General features: G+C 42.2%; 11 protein-coding genes across 11 annotated transcripts; 7 read left to right on the forward strand and 4 right to left on the reverse strand.

The window, feature by feature from the left end:
* Positions 1–16: 16 nt before the first annotated feature.
* CANTADRAFT_45472 (uncharacterized protein) lies at positions 17–958 on the forward strand (the record flags this gene model as incomplete). Its single annotated transcript, XM_020209219.1, has 2 exons — positions 17–395; positions 546–958. 2 exons carry the CDS (start codon positions 17–19, stop codon positions 956–958), a joined length of 792 nt encoding a protein of 263 aa, XP_020066598.1.
* Positions 959–1,223: 265 nt separating this feature from the next.
* Positions 1,224–1,883, reverse strand: BUD21 (Bud21p; the record flags this gene model as incomplete). Its single annotated transcript, XM_020211343.1, has 1 exon — positions 1,224–1,883. One exon carries the CDS (start codon positions 1,881–1,883, stop codon positions 1,224–1,226), a length of 660 nt encoding a protein of 219 aa, XP_020066599.1.
* A 228-nt stretch (positions 1,884–2,111) lies between these two features.
* CANTADRAFT_43981 (DNA-binding SCF ubiquitin ligase subunit) lies at positions 2,112–4,535 on the reverse strand (the record flags this gene model as incomplete). Its single annotated transcript, XM_020209036.1, has 2 exons — positions 2,112–3,655; positions 3,881–4,535. 2 exons carry the CDS (start codon positions 4,533–4,535, stop codon positions 2,112–2,114), a joined length of 2,199 nt encoding a protein of 732 aa, XP_020066600.1.
* Positions 4,536–4,684: 149 nt separating this feature from the next.
* Positions 4,685–6,145, forward strand: CANTADRAFT_109993 (Mn(2+) transporter). Its single transcript, XM_020206186.1, has one exon. It carries the CDS (start codon positions 4,835–4,837, stop codon positions 5,723–5,725), a length of 891 nt encoding a protein of 296 aa, XP_020066601.1. The 5' UTR covers positions 4,685–4,834; the 3' UTR covers positions 5,726–6,145.
* Positions 6,146–6,399: 254 nt separating this feature from the next.
* On the reverse strand, positions 6,400–8,697 carry CANTADRAFT_28963 (uncharacterized protein; the record flags this gene model as incomplete). Its single annotated transcript, XM_020208267.1, has 1 exon — positions 6,400–8,697. A coding segment is annotated over one exon (2,298 nt), but the record flags the coding sequence as incomplete, so codon positions are not given.
* Positions 8,698–9,489: 792 nt separating this feature from the next.
* On the forward strand, positions 9,490–12,864 carry CANTADRAFT_3582 (uncharacterized protein; the record flags this gene model as incomplete). The annotated part of the gene is made up of 2 exons (XM_020208653.1): positions 9,490–12,052; positions 12,305–12,864. 2 exons carry the CDS (start codon positions 9,490–9,492, stop codon positions 12,862–12,864), a joined length of 3,123 nt encoding a protein of 1,040 aa, XP_020066603.1.
* Positions 12,865–12,968: 104 nt separating this feature from the next.
* CANTADRAFT_110028 (uncharacterized protein) lies at positions 12,969–14,255 on the forward strand. The gene has a single exon (XM_020206187.1). It carries the CDS (start codon positions 13,072–13,074, stop codon positions 13,897–13,899), a length of 828 nt encoding a protein of 275 aa, XP_020066604.1. The 5' UTR covers positions 12,969–13,071; the 3' UTR covers positions 13,900–14,255.
* Positions 14,051–14,571, forward strand: CANTADRAFT_338627 (uncharacterized protein; the record flags this gene model as incomplete). Its single annotated transcript, XM_020208533.1, has 1 exon — positions 14,051–14,571. The coding sequence occupies one exon, from the start codon at positions 14,051–14,053 to the stop codon at positions 14,471–14,473; it is 423 nt and encodes a 140-aa protein (XP_020066605.1). The 3' UTR covers positions 14,474–14,571.
* Positions 14,572–14,669: 98 nt separating this feature from the next.
* Positions 14,670–15,671, reverse strand: CANTADRAFT_3584 (mitochondrial 54S ribosomal protein uL2m; the record flags this gene model as incomplete). The annotated part of the gene is made up of 1 exon (XM_020208655.1): positions 14,670–15,671. The coding sequence occupies one exon, from the start codon at positions 15,669–15,671 to the stop codon at positions 14,670–14,672; it is 1,002 nt and encodes a 333-aa protein (XP_020066606.1).
* Positions 15,672–15,965: 294 nt separating this feature from the next.
* ATP5 (F1F0 ATP synthase subunit 5) lies at positions 15,966–16,568 on the forward strand (the record flags this gene model as incomplete). Its single annotated transcript, XM_020206415.1, has 1 exon — positions 15,966–16,568. The coding sequence occupies one exon, from the start codon at positions 15,966–15,968 to the stop codon at positions 16,566–16,568; it is 603 nt and encodes a 200-aa protein (XP_020066607.1).
* A 552-nt stretch (positions 16,569–17,120) lies between these two features.
* Positions 17,121–18,548, forward strand: CANTADRAFT_45349 (uncharacterized protein; the record flags this gene model as incomplete). The annotated part of the gene is made up of 1 exon (XM_020209203.1): positions 17,121–18,548. One exon carries the CDS (start codon positions 17,121–17,123, stop codon positions 18,546–18,548), a length of 1,428 nt encoding a protein of 475 aa, XP_020066608.1.

Here is an 18,548-nt window from a genome sequence, read left to right on the forward strand (position 1 = left end):
TTGACTAACAACAATCATGTCAGACATCAAAGAACCCGAAATTGACGTGGAAGACAATGGATCCGACAGCGAATACACCAAGGAGCAAAGAATTGAGGCTGCCAGAAAGAAATTCGAGGAATTGAAGAAGAAAAAGAACAAGAAGAAGAAGAGCAAGAAGAAGACCAGTGAGGGAGATGATACGGAAGAGGGGGCAAGCAAGGATGCCACGCCAGCCACTGAAGATGTTACCGATGACACTACTGAAGTAGATGTAGAAAAGGAAATCAAGCCTGAGACCAACGGTGAGAATGAGAGTACGCTGAAGGAGGACAAGGAAGAAGCAAAGGAAGAAGCAAAGGAGGAAGCAAAGGAAGAAGCCAAAGAGGAGTCCAAGGAGGAAGTCAAGGAAGAAAGTAAGGAACAAATCAAGGAAGCAGTGAAGGAAGAGAAAGAATCCCCAAAGGAGGTATCCGAGACAGAAAGCAAGATTGATGTCAAGTCTTCCACAGAGACTCCTAAGGAGAACACCAAAGAAACAGTCAAGCCTCAAACAGGAACACAAGATAATAGCCAATCGAACACGGCCTTACTTGCAGAACTTGAAACCCTCAAAGCTACTGTCGAGCAACAGACTAATACTATCAAGAAGTTGAGAGATGAGAATACAGACTTGAAATTGTCTAGAATGGATTTGAACGACACGATAGCCGAGCTACAGGAGCAAGTAAAACAATTAAAATCAGGCGCTAGTAGTTCGTTGCCTGGGTCATTTTCTAGCCCCATTCCTGAGCCTCCAAAGGTAGCAACAGCAGCTAAGCCCATCTTCACCAACAATGATTATGCCTCTGCATCCAAACAGGACCTCAGCATTCAACAAGTTGATGATTTCAGAGAGAGATTATTGGCATGGAAGGGATGGCAAGTGGACATGTCCCAATGGAGGGGCGCCGGCCACGGTCAAAAACTAGTTATTTAGTACCGTGTATATTAGGAATGACTATGAAGTAGCGACGATAGAGAACTATATGGAGGTTGTAGATTAAGCGAACAAATACGTTGTACTGCCGTTCTTTTCGGTCCTAGTTGAAACTAGATGCTTTAATTGACCGATGTCCGCTTGTTTCTCAAATGCAGATGACCTCTAGGTCACATCAAGCTGATTGTGCACCAACTCAGCAATGACTGGTGACTTCGAAAGGCATAATCAGCTTCAGATTTTGTAGTGATGATCAGTTCCACCACTATTTCTTGTTTAAGGAACTTCTGTTGAACCACTGTGCCTTGGTGTCAAGAATTCGAGATTCAGCTTTTGGGACTGCCTTTTTATGCAAATTGAACGATTGGACCTGGACATTTATTGGCCCTTTCTTCAAAATACCTGTCCTAGACTCCTTAAGCTTGCGCAATTTCTCTTCTTTCATTTTCTGACGTAACAACTTCTGACTCATTTCGTCCAATTCCTTGGCTTTCATATGCTTTCCTTTAGGTTCCTTCTCTTCCAAGGCTTCGAAAATGTCATCAGGAAGAAACTCGGGTAATTCCTGGGGCTTGTTTGCAAGCTTTTCAAGCTCTCTTTCCTTCTTGGCTTCTTGTTGTTGCTTGAATTTTAAGTCCTTCTGTCTTCTTAATTCTCTCTCTTCTTCCTTCAACTTCTGTTGAGCCAAACGCTCTTGCTTTTGTCTCTCTATTATGGCTTTCTTAGATGAGCTGGTAGACTCTTCCTCTGGCGCTTCATCGGAATCAGAGTCGGATTCAGAATCTTGTTCCGGTTGTGACTTTGGTGGTTCCTCTTTGGCGTTTATTTCGTCAGCAGTATGATATTCTATTTCACTGACATCTGTATCCAGAAACTTCTTCTTTGTAGGTCTCTTAGTATCCAAATTGCTTCTTGTAATCGCCATTTTTTGTAGGGTATGATCAAGATAGAGTGCCTGTTAGGTGATGTTCGGCTCATCTCATTTTTCAAAACCTGGTTTCTGCACGCCTTATTAGTTTGGCTGCGAAAGTAACTTATGGAGGACAGTTCAATGGATGTGATGAGCTACGAATAGAACTACTGGGATTTTCGAAAAGTATGTTGTCAAAGTCTTGATGCTCTATAAACGCCATAATATTTACTCAAAGCCAAATCAACTAACCACCATTGAATTCACTCCAAATTCTTGCCATCTTTGCTTATTTAAGTTGTTCCTTAACTCTCCAACGTATCCATTCTTAACCAAAAGGTCTAAAGTACTTTTGCTAATCTCCATACCATCTATTATAAGCCTGCTCACAACAAAATAGAAACCAGGCTCTCTTTTCGCCATCATAGAAGGGAAGGCTTCAAACAAATCAATTAGTCCTATTCCTTCTATCTTGGAAAAGCTCATATCGAGAGTAGTTAACTTGCAATTGCGATAACCAAATCTCTTTATGTCCTTACTGAATTGCTTCATTGACTGATTATCGAGTTCCAAATTGTGTAAATCCAACTGGGTTAATTCTGGAACTTCCACCAATAAGTCATATAAAGACAAGATGGATCTAGTGGCCTCTCTATTGTAGAATGTGTCAGTCTTAAACTTCAAGTACTTGGAGTTCCCTATCAGTAGTGAGGTAATGGTTCGGCTTTTGTTTATAATTTTCAATAATCTTAGGAATCCTTTGCACGAAAGTGAACATCCATTAATGTCCAATAGAGCAAGCTCGTTTAATTGGCTTAGGTCATTCAACTGAAACTCATTTAAACTACTGGAACCAGTATTAGATAGCTCTCGAAATGTTAAATTGTTGAGCTTGAATTCTGGATTATAATTTTTCAATAATTGGAAGAATTCAAATAGTGTAAAGTGGGCATTGTTTTCGAATGTAAGTCTGTTCAACTTGGGAGATCTCAAGAAAAACTCTCCCAAGGCAGGAAGCTGAAACTTGAAGTCAAATGAGACGATAGTAAGTTCTTGGAGGTTGGAAAATGTCTTGTTCAAGAACATCGGATATGGATTATAAGACTCAAAATTAGGGAAAATACCAAGCGCATCCTTGCACAACTTCGGGTGATTTATCAAGATTAATGATTCTAGGGATGGATAATCGGAATGTTTGATTTCACTTAATAGTTTCTTGAAGCGAATATCATTTTGATTCACTAAATCATTGAACTTTCCACTCATTTCCGGATACAATACTAATATGGTAAATGTTTTGAGCTTTTTGAATAGTTCAAAAATGATATCTTCATGTCTTATCGATGAATTTATTCCGAACCTTAGATTTTCCACCGACTTCAAGTTATTAAATTTCCAGCCAAATCTTATTAGTTTAGATAAAAATAACTGAAAGCTAAAGCTGGGGTCAAATATCTCGAGAGATCTCAAAGAAAATGATGGCTCAGTGATGATTGTAGAGATGATCTTATTGAGATGTGCTGAATTGAGTGATGATCTTAACCGGAAGGAATGGAGCATCTTGAGGTTCGTCCATCGAAGAACTTTCTTCAATAGAGCCACTCCACTCAGAAACTCCTCCAGAGTTATCTGGACTTTGAAATTGACCTTTTTTGTATATAAAACTGGAATCTGGGTCAATTTTGAATACCAATTTTTGCACACAAGGTGACATGAGAGTAATTGTTTAAAGGGGATGAACTGAAAGATGATCTGAAGAATCTCAGATGGAAAATGCATGAACGGATCTATCGATTGCCGAGATCTTTTGGATTCGAGGTGAGAGGATTTGGACCTCTTTAATGGAACTAGTTTAAAGCCTGGACTAGAAAAGAAGGAGTCTTGTGACGTTGGGTATGTTGTTGAGGACTTTCTTGTTGCCACTGTAAAAGAATGCGATTGGCTGCTAGTTATGTTGTTGCGGGATATTGATTTCTGAAAGGAGACAGCCCTCTCTTTGCCTGTTTGTTGACTTTCTGTAGTGGAAGAGCCACTGGGTAGGGTGGATGCGCGTACAATAGTTGATGCTGTATTTGAGTTAGCCGAGCTCGTAGTCTCTCTCCTCATGCCCAATGACTGATTTGAGTATTCTACCTTATTTTTACCACTTGGTATCTGTGTACTTTCTACCAACTCTTTCATTTCCAAATATTTGTCTTTCAAGCTTTTGAAAAGTTTATGGGGAACTTCAATCTTGTGCTCTTTTATCGCCTTTTCTATTTTCGAAACACCTTTCTGGTACCACTTGTATGATTCCCACTCCCTGTTTAATAGCATAAGAATCTTTCCCACTCGCAAGTAGCCTTTGCAACCAATAGGTTCCAATTTGGTTAGCTGAAATCCGTCTTTTAATGCTCTATCAGTCTGCCCCATTTTTTCATAGGTAGCGGCTCTTTGGTCCAAGACAGTACCTAGCTTTGGGTGTATCACAGGCCCTTCCACGGGTGTTTTTGTTAGCCCATAGAGTTGTGTTCGAAGCTCTTGAAGCGATGCCACTGATATATTTGTGTAGTTTTGAACGAGATCATTGTAAAGTTTGAGAGCCTTTTCGTATTCTTTGGATTTGAAGTAGAGGACTGCAAGCTCAAGCTTGTCTGTTGCTAACAGATCACCCCACTTATCTCCCATTGGTGGTCATTAAGGGTTTTCCAGTTTGATATCCAGGCTTTTACGTGTTTGGTCAGGTGAGACGCGGCACCTGACTCAAAATGGTACGCGGTAGTTGCAATACCCCATGGATTAATGAGCCCCATAAGCCATCCTACTCTACTGTACAATAAATTCCCGGATACATCCGAACTGCATAAACTCAAACAAATATTGATTAAGCAAGGCCGAATGCTTGAAAAGAGAGCCTGTCCAAATTAATCTATCCGTAATAGCTTTGATCTACCCCTAATAGTTACTGCCCTTCCGCACTTCCCACAATGGTACATAAGCTTGTTCAGCTCGTTCTCCTAACGTCCATCATGGGGGTTTCTTCTTTCCTAGGAGGGATTATCCCTCTCAAAATCCCGATGAACTCATCCAAATTGAATTACATGTCCATCTTTAGTATGGGTATTCTTATCAGCACATCATTGGTTCTTATAATACCCGAGGGAGTGCTGACCCTATATGGATCCCTTCACCAAGAAGACCTCGAGAATGCTCCGAAGTATTTAGGACTCGCATTGCTTGGTGGCTTTATACTAATGTACATAGTGGACGGACTTCCAGCATTGCTCAGCACATTCAACCTAAGCGTGAAATTTGACTACACTGTTGAGGCCAATAAAGTATCCTTCTTGGACATACTAAAGTCGATAGTGGATTCTTCCATCACCTTGGGGTTGATCTTTCACGCATTGATTGATGGAATATCGCTCGGTTCTTCGCTTTTCTCAGACGATATTTCTTTCCAGCTATTCTTCTTCATTGCTATTATCATTCACAAGTTACCTACTGCCTTCAGTTTCACCTCAATCCTATTAAGAGAGAACTTTAACACCACCATCATTTTGGTCCATCTAATCCTTTTTTCCTTGTCCACCCCAGTGTCTGCGATTGTAACGTACTTAATCGTATCTACCCTTGGGTCTAATAACAAATTTGTCATAGGGATGTTGTTTCTATTTTCAGCAGGTACCTTTCTTTATGTGGTCAATCATGTTGTTACAGGGATATCTAATGGGTCGAATACCGAGTACACTCCAACTTCCAGTGAAAGCGAAGAGCATGCTCCTCATCGCCATTTAAAGTTATCAGGTATTGAACTATTGGTTTCTGTTGCAGGTATGACTATTCCTATTTTAATGAGCTTATTAGGTAGCGATTGAGACTTTTATAGATTTTTGTTAATTAAGCCTAATGTTGATATGATAGGTATCTCTTTGAGGTATGTATTAAAATATTTGTTGCAGAGCCCTGCTCTGTAGATAATTTACGAATAGTTTAAATTAAATAGTTGTGGTCACTTTGGAGCAGGGGATCCTACTTCCTGGTCAGCCTCATAATCGACATCTGGTGAGCTTGAGCTTCTTTTGAGGTATAGCTTGCCCAAGCTAGATTGTATTGAATTATTCTCAGAAGTGTCAAGTTCTTTGGTTTCATACTCCACATCTCCTACCTGTCCAACTAAGGCGTCATCTTCAACTTCCTGGGCAACGTCATCTTGGTCGTCTTCAATGTTCTGGTTTTCATCATCACCATTCTCGCCATCTTTATTCCTTTCCGTGCCACTTTTCTGGTCGCTTTCCGTTTCTAAGACTTCACTGCTTCTCTCAATATCCTCCTCTTTCTCATCCTCTAAATCGTTGTAGTCTCTCGAATCTACTTCTGTATCGTAGTCTTCGTACTGGTCAGTATCACCATTATTGTCTATTTGCAGCACAGCTTTCTCAAACGCCCACTCCACTAGATCATCATCATTATCAATGGAGTTGAAATAATAACTTGTTGGATACCCACGCTTTGCGATTCTAGTCTTTTCTGGACTCATTATTCCTTTTAGACTGCTCTTCGAAACGAAATCATTTTCCTTTAGTCTGCTCAATCCAACGAATGAGTTCCTGTTAGAATTGTTAGCTGACAATTTTGGAAAGTTTGCCTTGTCCTTGTTTTCCACATTGCAGATTTTTTTGGGACTATCTGGTAGTGGCATAGACTCTAAGTACGGATTAACAATATGAGAAGGTACTCTTTCTGATTGAAATCTTTGGATTTTAACTTTCATTGGAGACTTAGACCCAGACTTGGATATGTCATTTCCAAGGAAGTTAGAAGAGCTTTTAGCTTTCTTTATATTTCTTCTTCCGTACTTCTTTTGATCCATGGAATTAGACCTAACGAAATGCTCTTCCTTATGGTCATCGTCATTCAACAAGGTAGAATCATCAGATGCGGGTGACTGAATAGGGACGCCAAGTGATGCTAAGGAGGTAGTCGATTTGCCCTTGGTGAACTTCTTCTTGGTCTTATTAAACCCTTGGTGCCATGTGTTGGATTGGGAAATGTTGCCAGCTGCTTGAAGATTCTTCTTCTTGAATATATCAGAGCTGGTACTGTGCCTTTTAAAAGCAGGGGGAGTCTTATTAAAATTTTCCGGAGTGGATTCAAACTCACCAGTTTCGTTGCTCAACACCGGCGAACTCACAAGTGTATGGATATTTTTGTCTTCCTTGAATGTAATAAGCTTATCTCCACTGACACTCTTTTTATGTTTCGAAGTGTGACGCACTGAGGTAATTAACCTTCCCCTCAATAAACTAATGGCTTTATCCAACGCGAATTCAACACCACAGTAATTATTAATAACGGTAACTTTTGGCCATGAAGCACGAGCCCCTCTTACAATAAACTCAAGCAAAAATTCCGAAGTCGGGTTGTCAAACACTTTAGCAAAGTCAGAGGGTTTAAAATCAGCCAATATAGTGATATCACCACTGTAATTTTGGGATAAAATTGATATAAGTTTGTTGGAAAGGTTCTTGTAGATATCCATTTCGTTAAGTAGCTGAAGATAATGTATAACTTCGCAACTCATGAAATCGTAAACATTGTTTAAGAAGCCCTTGAATCTACTGCTCAAGTGATTTTCAATTTCTCCACCAATGTTACCAACAGAAACTTTGAGGATAGGAACCACATGTGGATTGACCTGTACAGCAATAATATTATCAACATTAAACATTTCTGACAATCTGGTGATGGGTAAATCATTATCAACGGACCCATCCACATATTTCATGGAAGCGTCATTATTCCATTCGTGCACTTCATTCGTACGTGGTGTTTTCTCATAAATGGAGTTCGATGGGAAGAATCCAGGTAAAGAACAACTGGCACAAACTGCTGACCAAATCAAACAATTAGGAGCAGTCAAGTAATTCAATAATCTGGTCTGTTCATGAATTGATGCAGGACTTACTGTGATATTGAGGATTTTACCAGTCCGATTATACGCTTCTCTGAAAGTGAGGTCACCGATAAATTCGATCATAGTATTCTTAAGGCCAGACATGTCGAATAAGGTACCATATTTGATGAGATGGCTCAAATTGTTGAGTAATCTTTTGAACTTACTATGGGAGCACAGAGCCTGATCGCCGTCGGAATCAGGTTCTTCTTCACCAAAAATATTGAATGTTTTTTGAGTTAGTCCGCTCAAAAGCTCAGGTGTCTCCTCATTTGTGTGACAGCACAAAATACTAGCCACAATAGATCCCGCAGAAGAGCCACTGATTATTCTGGGTAACAAGTTGGCCTCGAGCAAAGTTATGAGTACCCCAATATGAAAGATTCCAAACGTACTACCTCCAGAGAGCACCAATGCTGTTCTGCCTATATTTCTTCTTGTTTGAATAAGCATTCCTAGCAAATAACTATCCTCTAAATTCACCCTAGGATCATTTATCAAGTAGTCGAGAGAAGTTTGACACTCATTGATGTACTCTTCGATGAGTCTTTTAGTACCCACGTAAGAATGCCGGTACAAGTTTATATCTCCCATGTTCCCCAAATTTCTTATCCACTTAGTTCTGATTACATATAGCAAGAGCTTGTAGTCGTTTGCGAGTCTTGCATTTCTCATCTCGCTGAGATTTTTGAAGATTAAGTTGTGGTCGTATAAATCGGATTCTGGGTTTGACTTCCACGAGTTGTTGTTTAGTAACTCATCCAACTTTAAGGATATTTGGTACCAGTTCTTGTAGCTTGTGCATTTGCGCTGCTGTTCGAGGAGGGACTCTATCAATAGCTGCTTCTCATCTTTTCCTGGAAGAAACTTGTTCAAGAGTGGGATGGACTTTAGCAGCGGGATCAGTAGTGTTGCAGGGGTAGGATGAGGTTGTAACGGTTTCTTGTTGGTAAGGTGGTACTGCTCGATAAGGGTCTCAAGAAGCTCACTCTGTGAAGTGCTTGGCACCAATATCGATCCAACAGGCGAGGCACTCATAGCTGTGGTCAGTTGGCAGTTGGTGTACCAGTTCTAGTTTTGATGCTTCCGTCCCATGTGAACTTGGATACTGCACGTGACGATAGTCATGTTAGCTATCGCGGGGAACCGAGGAATGATGATGGCAATAGATCAATGGATTAATGCGGTGATATGCGAGTGAACATAGTGGGCATTAAATTTAGTTCCTGGCTGCAAAGGTCCTAGTCGGACAGCCAGTGGAGCATCATTTGCGACACCACGAGAGACTAAAATGCTGGATAGCGAGGCAACTCTGGCCATGATAGAAATGTTAGTCACCTGACATATTGCACGTTACTTGAGGCACGTGCAACAGATCATGTGCCTGGCCTATATCATCGCTTCTGTCGATGGCTCTTTACGACTACAGTATCCATTGTGCAGTTTTTACAGTTAAAACGGCAGTACGCATCGTGCCACAAACCTGTGGCATCCCTTCTACGGAAATCAAGAAAGTCAAAACCACAAGCCTCTGGATCGGCGAAAAAACGGGCGTCTGAGTCATACCAAAAACCAAGAAACGATAAATTTCTAGCTCAGCTAGTCAAGCCAACGTACTTCAGATCAGAATCTCATAGATTCGAACACTTTGCCAAACTAGTAGAACATAACCAAGACACCAGTGCCATGATCAGTATAACGACGGTGTCCCACAAGACCGATGATGTTCGTCATCCATTGCTCATGTTGACCAACAGAGAGGGTTCGAAATATTTCTTTGGGAAGGTGCCAGAAGGAACGCAGAGAATGCTCAATGCCAGCAGAATTAAGCTTGGGAACCTTAAGAGTGTATTCTTGACAGGAACACTCAGTTCCTGGTCAGACATCGGTGGATTACCAGGATTCTTCTTAACCTTGAGTGATAGCACCAAGAAAGGAATCGAGGTATTCACTAACTCAAGTAAGATCTTATCATATATCGTTGCCACTTGGAGAGGGTTTGTTTTCAGAAAAGGTGTGGAGTTGAAAATTCATGATACACAAGACCATGGCATCATCGGTGACAATAATCTTACTATTAAACCTATTCTCATTGCCAGAAAGGATGCCAACGACTACGACCCATCATTATCGTTAAAGTTATCCAACGGAATCAAAAAAATCTCCTCGTTGATGTTCCCTTTGGATACATCAAAAGTCAATACAAGTGATCCTGAATCATACAGATCTGATCCCACAGAAACAGAAATCCACACACATACAAGCCTCCCATCTCCAGAGGAGATTGAGCCATCCAAAAGCCAAAAGTCTATTAATTATCTTATCAGAATACTTCCAGCACGAGGTAAATTCGACCCTCAAAAGGCAAAGGCATTAGGGCTCAAACCAGGATTAAATTATAGAAAGTTGAGCCAGGGACTCTCTGTGACCAATGATGAAGGACAGGTTGTCACCCCTGAACAAGTTTTAGAGCCCTCAAAGCTGTACCCTAAAGTGTTGATTCTTGATATCCCAAATGTTCATTATCTTGAGCCAACAATCAATTCCCCAGAATGGTTCATCAATGATGAAGATAGAGGGGATGAAGAAATAAAATTAGTATATCACTTTTTGGGCGACGATATCGATTTTGAAGGAACAGCCTATCGTTCGTTTTTGGGTAGATTTCCAAGCGATTGCAAACATGTTATTAGTCACTCCAAAATTGCTGACAACACATTAAACTTCAAGCATTCTGCCATCAACACATTATTGTTGAAGAGCATTGTCAAGGACAAATTCAACTTGCCTCATTTCGACGCTTACCATCCATTAGCGACTCAAGGTGACACTAAATACAAGTTGCAACAGGCTCAAGTGTTTCTGATTGGTACTGAAGAAATCCACGTAGACGAATCACTGATTTCCTTGGATACTTGGTCTACGCTATATGACTCCGAGATTGAACCCTTGGGGTTGGGTAGTAACAAGGCAGAAACTTTGAGCGAGGAGTTGGTTTCTTTGGAAATGGTGCAGGAGAGTAATACTTCATTGAAAGATCAAATTCATGTGGTAACTTTGGGAACTGGATCTGCCATTCCATCCTTGCATCGTAATGTGATTTCTACGTTGATTAGAGTTCCCCATGTTGAAGATGGAAGTTTGTCAACCAAATCCATTATCTTGGATGGTGGTGAAAATACCCTTGGTACCATTTTGAGGCATTTTGATGCAGCACAACTCCCAGAAGTATTCCAAGAAATATCGCTAATTCATTTGAGTCATTTGCACGCGGACCATCATTTGGGAATCGTTTCGTTGATTAACAAATGGTTTGAATACAATCAAAACACGACCAAGAAGCTCTATTTGGTTATTCCATGGCAGTATGATAAATTTATTCAGGAATGGTACAAGTTTGAAGCTGAATTTAATGCATCCGTGGACTTGACCAGATTAGCCTACCTTAGTTGTGAAGAGTTCATTCACGACAGAGCACCAGAATACCAATCAATAGAACTTGAAGAGTTTGAAAGAAGATACGAGTGTCAAGATCTCACCAGAGTTCTTCCTAGAAAGCCGTTGGCCCCCAAAAACGATCAGCTCATACAAGAATTATACCATGACCTTAAAATCAATTCCATTAAAACCGTGAGAGCACTTCACTGTGCATGGGCATATTCAATCACCGTGAATCTTCAGGTTGGAAGTGAGACGTTTCAAGTAGCATACTCCGGAGACACGAGACCCAATCCTAAGTTTGTTGACCTTGGTTATGGAAGTGACTTGTTAATTCACGAATCGACCCTTGATAATGAGTTGATTGAGGAAGCCTTGGCAAAGAAACACTCCACCATGATAGAGGCAGTGGCGATGGCGAGATACATGAACTGTCCCAAAGTAATTCTCACTCATTTCAGTACCAGGTATTCGATCAAGAATGATATCTCCACCGACCCAATCCGCTTGACCAAATTGGCAGACCAATTGAACGAGTATTTAGTGAAATATTCGTCTCCTTCCAATATTTTCAACCTTGAAAGGCACAATAGAGAGGTTAAGGGATACGATGAGTTGGAGATTTGTTTTGCATTCGATGCCATGAATGTTAGGTATGGAGACATCGATTACCAAAGATCTTACCAGGAAGTTCTTGGAAAGGCATTCGTCGGTGAGGTAGAGGAGGAGAAGGAAAAAGATACCAAAAGGCTCGAAGAGAAGAGGGAAGCAAAGAGATTGGAGAGATTAAATAGAGGGAAGAAGAGAAAGAGTTCGTAGGAAGGTGATTTCGTTGAACCCTTGGAGGGTTGCTGATATCTTCGCGTTATATCTAGGTGTAAATAGTTCCATACATGTATAATCAATCTTCAAGAGAGTGTCGACTTACCGCAATTATTTGTAGCCGTTCTAGTCTCATTAATTGAAGATGGCAGAATATACTCAAAAATCTAATCAGTAAGAATATCTTCGCGCATCAAGTAATGGTGAGGGCCATTCTTTGTTTACCCATTACAATCGCTAGCGGGTCTAGCGGTGATGATATTTCAGCTTCTGTGGCTCTATGACTCGATATGTACTGAGATTTCCAAGAGATCCAAGTTTAACAATCCAATTGTGGCCAAAAACTTCACGAGAGACCTCAATTTAATACCAATCTTGAAGATCAATAGCTTCATCAAATCGACCAAGACAAATGATATCACTGCCATCTTATCTGATTCAACTCATAAAGTGTTTGCAATATTCCCTTTCAAGCCGACTATAGTCAACTTCGAAAATAGTTATCATCAGAGGATCACCTATCACACATTGAATTGTTCTATTCGTATTAAAAAAGCCAATCTAAGATTCGCTAGCAGACTAGAGGCTCTTGAAAACTATGAGGTTGATGTGAATATGGACTTAATTATTCTAGAAATCCTTGATTTGGAGATTTTCCAACGAGACCAAGTTCGGGCAGATCCCTCCTACGAACGATCCTTGAAGTTCGTATATGACGAGGTTGGCTACAGGGCAAAAAATGGAGACCAATTCGGGTCCGATTACGAAGTTGAGGAATTAGGGACCATGGAATGGGCGTAAGACTCGCCTATTCGAACCAATCATGTATTCTCGGGTGATTTCTTTCCAAAAAGGGGGGCGGATAATGCTCTACTCCTTTCTATGGTATCAAGATATGTGTTACTGGTAATATCCGGATTTGCTCAGGGGTATTGCCTCCGTGTGCTAGATATTGTGATACGCATTGCACCGCACTGATTTGGAGGATATGTCACATTTCATAAGTATATGAAAGTAGCCATGTCATCCCAGATAAAGACCAAAATGAGTGGTACACTGGATCAGATGGTTCCTCAAAGTTACGACGAGTCCAACAATTGGCTTCTGCATCCCAGCGTTGAAGTGGCTAATACCACAACAAGTTCCGTGCCGAGCGACATTTCAACTGTTTCAAACACGTTTCAGCGTCACATCACATCCACAGGCAGTAACCAGCTTACAGCAGTCAAAATGAAGAGTGGAGTCACCGAGAACATCCTCTCATTTACAGAGTCACGTCCGTGGGGATTCAAGTCTAGTCCCAAAGAGCTTGAGTATCGAGATGGCCTAAAACAGATATTTAATAATGGGGTAGTTCCAGTGCAAACGGGCTTTAAAACACTCCTTGAGCAACTCCTGGCTCGACTAGATGACTACGAGATCGAGCTTCTGAGCTACCAGCAGAACTTGGAACTTCAGCAACAGTTCTTGCAGGAAAAGACAAATTATTTAAATCGCTACCAACGGGTACTATTTCTCCGGGAACAGGAATTGGGGCAGCTAGTGCGTAGAATGCATGCTACCGAGGCCCTCATCGAATTGAAGACGACTATCGTGTCTAAGAAGAGCGTTGCCAACATTCGAAGGTATGAAAGCACTCGCCTAAACCAGTTTGTGAATGTAGTTGAAATGGCAGTCAAGGAGTTCAAGAGCTATGATAACATTGGGTTCTTTGATTGCGATGTCTTAGATGATATAGAGGTCATTGAAAGGTGGGCCAAAGGGGTGTTGATGGGAGATGTCAGAACAAGAATTCTACTGAGAGAAGGTCGGTCGGAGCTTTTCTTGAAAAACTGACTTATCCCATGAAGACATCCCAAAGCAAATTAATTATTCTTATTTTGTATATAGCTGGTGTCCAAAAGCTCCCTTGGAGTTCTATGTAGTTTTCAATGCAGTGTAGCCATTCTCAATTTATTATGCATTTTGCACCCAGCGTTTAATCACCATGAAACACCAATCACAAGAATCCCCCCATTCACAGTCTTCTTACTCTGAGCAGATATTTCCCCCAGAAGAAATGTCTAACAGAGTGAGTACCGTCGGTGGAAACAGACAAGAACAAGAAAACAACCCTGTTTGTGTTGACGAGAATGCATTCCTACTACCACTTTACCGAACTGCTACAGATAATTTCACCAATAGCAGTAATGATTCTACCTCCACCATATTGAGAAGTTTTGCTTCCACAAGCTCTCTTACTAGAGTGCAATTGATTTTTCTCTGGTGTTTTCTAAGTATTGGTGGGAGTACAATGCTATATTTGACTGGCAACATTCGTTACATTGGTGCCTACTTGAAATTAATCTTCTGCTCCCTTGCCAGTACGGATCTGGCATTCTGTGACCTGGTAGTGAGGCGCTCGTGGTAGTTGACTTCAATATAATGGCATGAATCGATGGCCTTTCCAGCATTCCGTCGAATCTAGTAAACTCCACTTGATGCGAAAAGGAATCCATTCAGACACATGAATCGAATGAACCACGCTCCTACTACTCACTTATCGGTAGCTAGCTTTGGCTAGCTCTATTTATTGCTGCTAGACTTCTAGCTGGTACTATATACAATCACTCTCTTCTATCCTTCACCTTCATCTTGTTGACATGCTTGTGCTTTCTGGTCTTGGCAAACTTCTTGATACCCCACATGGACTGGGAAACCTTGTTGGACTTGGATTTACCTCTACCACCACCGTGTGGATGGTCAAAGGCATTCATGGCCACACCTCTCACCATTGGTCTTCTACCTCTGTGACGACTTCTACCAGCCTTACCCCAGGAGATCGATTTGTATTCCTTGTTGGACACGACACCTAAGGATGCATGGCAGTCCAAGTTGACGTATCTCTGTTCACCAGAACTCAACTTGACAATGGCCTTATTCTTGTCTGCGTGCTTGGAGAGCAATCTTCCGAAAGTACCGGCTGCTCTGACAAGCTGGCCCCTTCCTCCGGCATGCAATCCGATATTGTGAATAATAGAACCAACTGGGATCATATGCAATGGCAAACAGTTACCTCTTTGCATGATTCTGGATGTCAATAAGGCATCATCAATTTCACCGTTATTGGTTTCTTTCATTTCTTGAATGAAATCTTGGGGCAATCCAGAACGGAAGGACTCAACAACATCGCCTTCTCTCAATCCCGATGCTGCTAAAATGTATGACAAGTCTCCGGTCTCGGAATGCTTGATTAAGGCAATATGGCCTGATCTGTTAGGGTCGTACTCGATTCTGAGCACGGTTTGCTTTCCTGGAACGAGTCTGTGGGTATCCACTAATCTGACTCTTTGCTTGTGACCTCCACCTCTACCTCTGATAGTGATTTTACCGGTGTTGTTTCTACCCGCAGTCTTCTTCTTGGGCACAGTCAATTGCTTGACGGGACCACCCTTGTGCAAATGTTCGTGGACAGGTTTCTTGAAGTGTGTGGAACCAGGCTGTAAATGTCCGTTTGCATAACTTTTGATCTCCACATTACTCATGGCCAACTTCCGTTGTCTCTTGAAGGCCTCTTCCTTTTGTTCCAAGTCGGTGAATCCTTCGCTTCCGGAAATGGTGCTCTGCATCCGCAAGAGGCTAGGAAGGGTGCTTGGGAACCCACTGCGGAGTCTTCCTAGTGGGCTAACCAAACTTCTGGACCACATCATTAGTGCTAGTTCTATTGGTACCTCAACCCATAATGAAAAATCTGCGATCTGGTAGTGTGGGCCCACGCTTACGCGCACGCTCACGCCGCAGCAGTAAATGTCAGCATTAACCGCCGGCCAATAGAATCTGTTCTTGGTGCGTGCGAACAACGGGCAATTCTAACAAAAAACCATTTACAACAGCTCCATCATAATCGAGGTACTATAATCAAAATGCTCCGTACATTCACCCGTTCCTTGTCTAGTGCCAAGCCACCAATCCAATTGTTCGGTATTGACGGTACTTATGCCAGTGCCTTATACTCGGCTTCCGTTCAAGAATCCTCCATCGAACAATCTTTCCAAGCATTAACCAAGATCAATGGTTTACTCGAATCCGACCACAAGGTCAGAGAAATCTTGGTCAACCCAGTCTTGACCAAGGATGACAGAAACGTTGCCATCAAGACCATCTCACAAAACTTGAAGTTGGACAAGACCGTCACCAACTTCTTGAACGTTTTGGCTGAAAACAACCGTTTGAGCAACTTCGGTGCTATCTACGAAAAGTTCTCGTTGTTGAACGATGCCCACAAGGGTGTTGTTGAAGCCAAGGTCACCTCTGCCAAGCCATTGGACTCCAAGATCTTGAAGAGATTGCAAACCTCCATCGGTAAGTCTTCATTCGTTGGTGAAGGTAAGACCTTGAAGTTGAGCAACACTGTCAACCCAGACATCTTGGGTGGTTTAGTTGTTGAAGTTGGTGACAGAACCGTTGACTTGTCTATCTCCGCCAAGGTTGCCAAGTTGAACCAAACCTTAAACGAAGCATTATAAGTGTATAGAAGTACATGAGAGTTAAGTGATTGATCGTGCACAGCGAGATGTAGTGGAACTCGGGCAATGCTCGACAGAACAAGATCCCCGAACAACGGAGAACACAACCATGGGTGTTGAATCCTAGATCAAATGGACGAGCCTATACTGTGCAAACAACGGAACCCGGCCAGCGTAACGTACCCACCCTTCTGTACTTCCTGCTTATTCTACGAACCACCACTGGGTCTAATTCTCTTCCGTGGCTCCGCAGGGCGATTTTTCACCTCCGTCAAAGTGCACTCACTACGTAGCCCCATACACCAAACTGCAGCATACTGCCTTCCTTCTACGACTCCATCGACCCAGTCAATTGAAACACGTACTCCTCTTCTCCTTCTCCTCCTCCATTTCATCCCTCCCTTGCACTGCCTCTTTTCCTGCTCGTTACTAGTACAACCTCTCACTTTCTCGTGCCCCACATCAAAAGTTAGGCGCTACCCACACCACCAATCTGGAACCATTTGTCGTGAAATCCTTGCAAAAAAGCACCGCTCTACCGACACCACCACCATGCTACGTTCGCTAGCACACTCGGTGACCATCGTGGCCGCACTCCTTAACCTCTTCATCCACTTCTACCCTGACATCCTCAACTCAACCGACAAGTGCAACTGGCACAAGTTCGAGGACACGCGCCTTCACAGCACGGTGTCCTTCATCAACCAGCTTCCCCAATCCATTTCTGAAAAGGTGCTCCTCAACTTCCCCAGTCTCGTCGACCACTCGGCATTGAGGACACCTTCTGTCCGTGGAGACAAGGCCATCAAAGACATCCATATGCTCACGTTTGGCGATCCCCAGATCAACGGCAACTGGCAACTGACCAAGTACATCAAGAGGTTGGACAACTATGGCAATGACTACTACTTGGGCCATATCTACAACACCATGAAGCAAAGACTCTCGCCCAGCCATGTGGCAGTCATGGGAGATCTCTTCTCTTCCCAATGGATCTTGGATTCCGAGTTCTACAACAGAACCAACCGGTTCGTGGAGAGATTGTTCCCAAGACCTATCGAATACAAGCGCAACGTCAAGGAAACACACGCCAAGCATGAGAACTACGACTGGAACCAATGGTTGAGCCAGGAGGTAGAAATGGATCCAAAGCACAGATACGACTCCAGAGTGTACGCTGACGTCTATGACTGGTTCTTCCCCGAAAACAAGTTTCCAAACTATGAGAATCCTTTGTTTATCAATTTGACTGGTAATCACGATATTGGCTACAGTGGAGATGCCACCTGGCAACACATGGCCCGTTTCCACCACTTATTTGGCCAGAATAACTACGTTATCAACTACAATCAAGGCACTCCTGAAGAATGGAGATTGGTGGTCTTAGACTCTATGAGTTTGGAAGGTCCAGCCTTGCAGGAAGAGTTTGTTTCGTATACCTGGTCATTTTTGGAACACTTGAACGCTTCGAATGCTGATTTCAAGGGTGCTACTGTGCTTTTGACCCATATTCCATTTTACAAGAAGGAAGGTTTATGTGCCGATGGCCCTGAGCACAAATACTACGAAAATTATGAAAAGGAACCATACAAGAATGGTAAATTAAGATCTCAAAATCATTTAGCTTACGATATCAGTCAAAAAGTCCTCAGTATTATCTTTCCTAACAAAGACCAAAATGGTATCATCTTGACTGGCCACGATCATGTGGGTTGTGATGACTGGTACAACTTTGTCGATGGCGAGTGGGTCGCTTCTAAAGAAAAGAACAATACTGAGAGAGAATCTGTCAGAGAAATAGTTGTGAGGGCCATGATGGGCGATTTCGAAGGTCAAACCGGTATCGTTACTGGCCACTTTAGTGACAAATGGGCCTTCGAGTTCAGCTATTGTTCTTTTGTGGTTCAACACTGGTGGTGGGCAAGTAAGGTGGCCATCTTGTTATCTGTACTTTTGGAGTCTGTCAATTGGTTGAGCTAG

Source organism: Suhomyces tanzawaensis (genome assembly GCF_001661415.1).
Source record: "Suhomyces tanzawaensis NRRL Y-17324 unplaced genomic scaffold CANTAscaffold_1, whole genome shotgun sequence".
Taxonomy (NCBI): Eukaryota; Fungi; Ascomycota; class Pichiomycetes; order Serinales; family Debaryomycetaceae; genus Suhomyces; species Suhomyces tanzawaensis.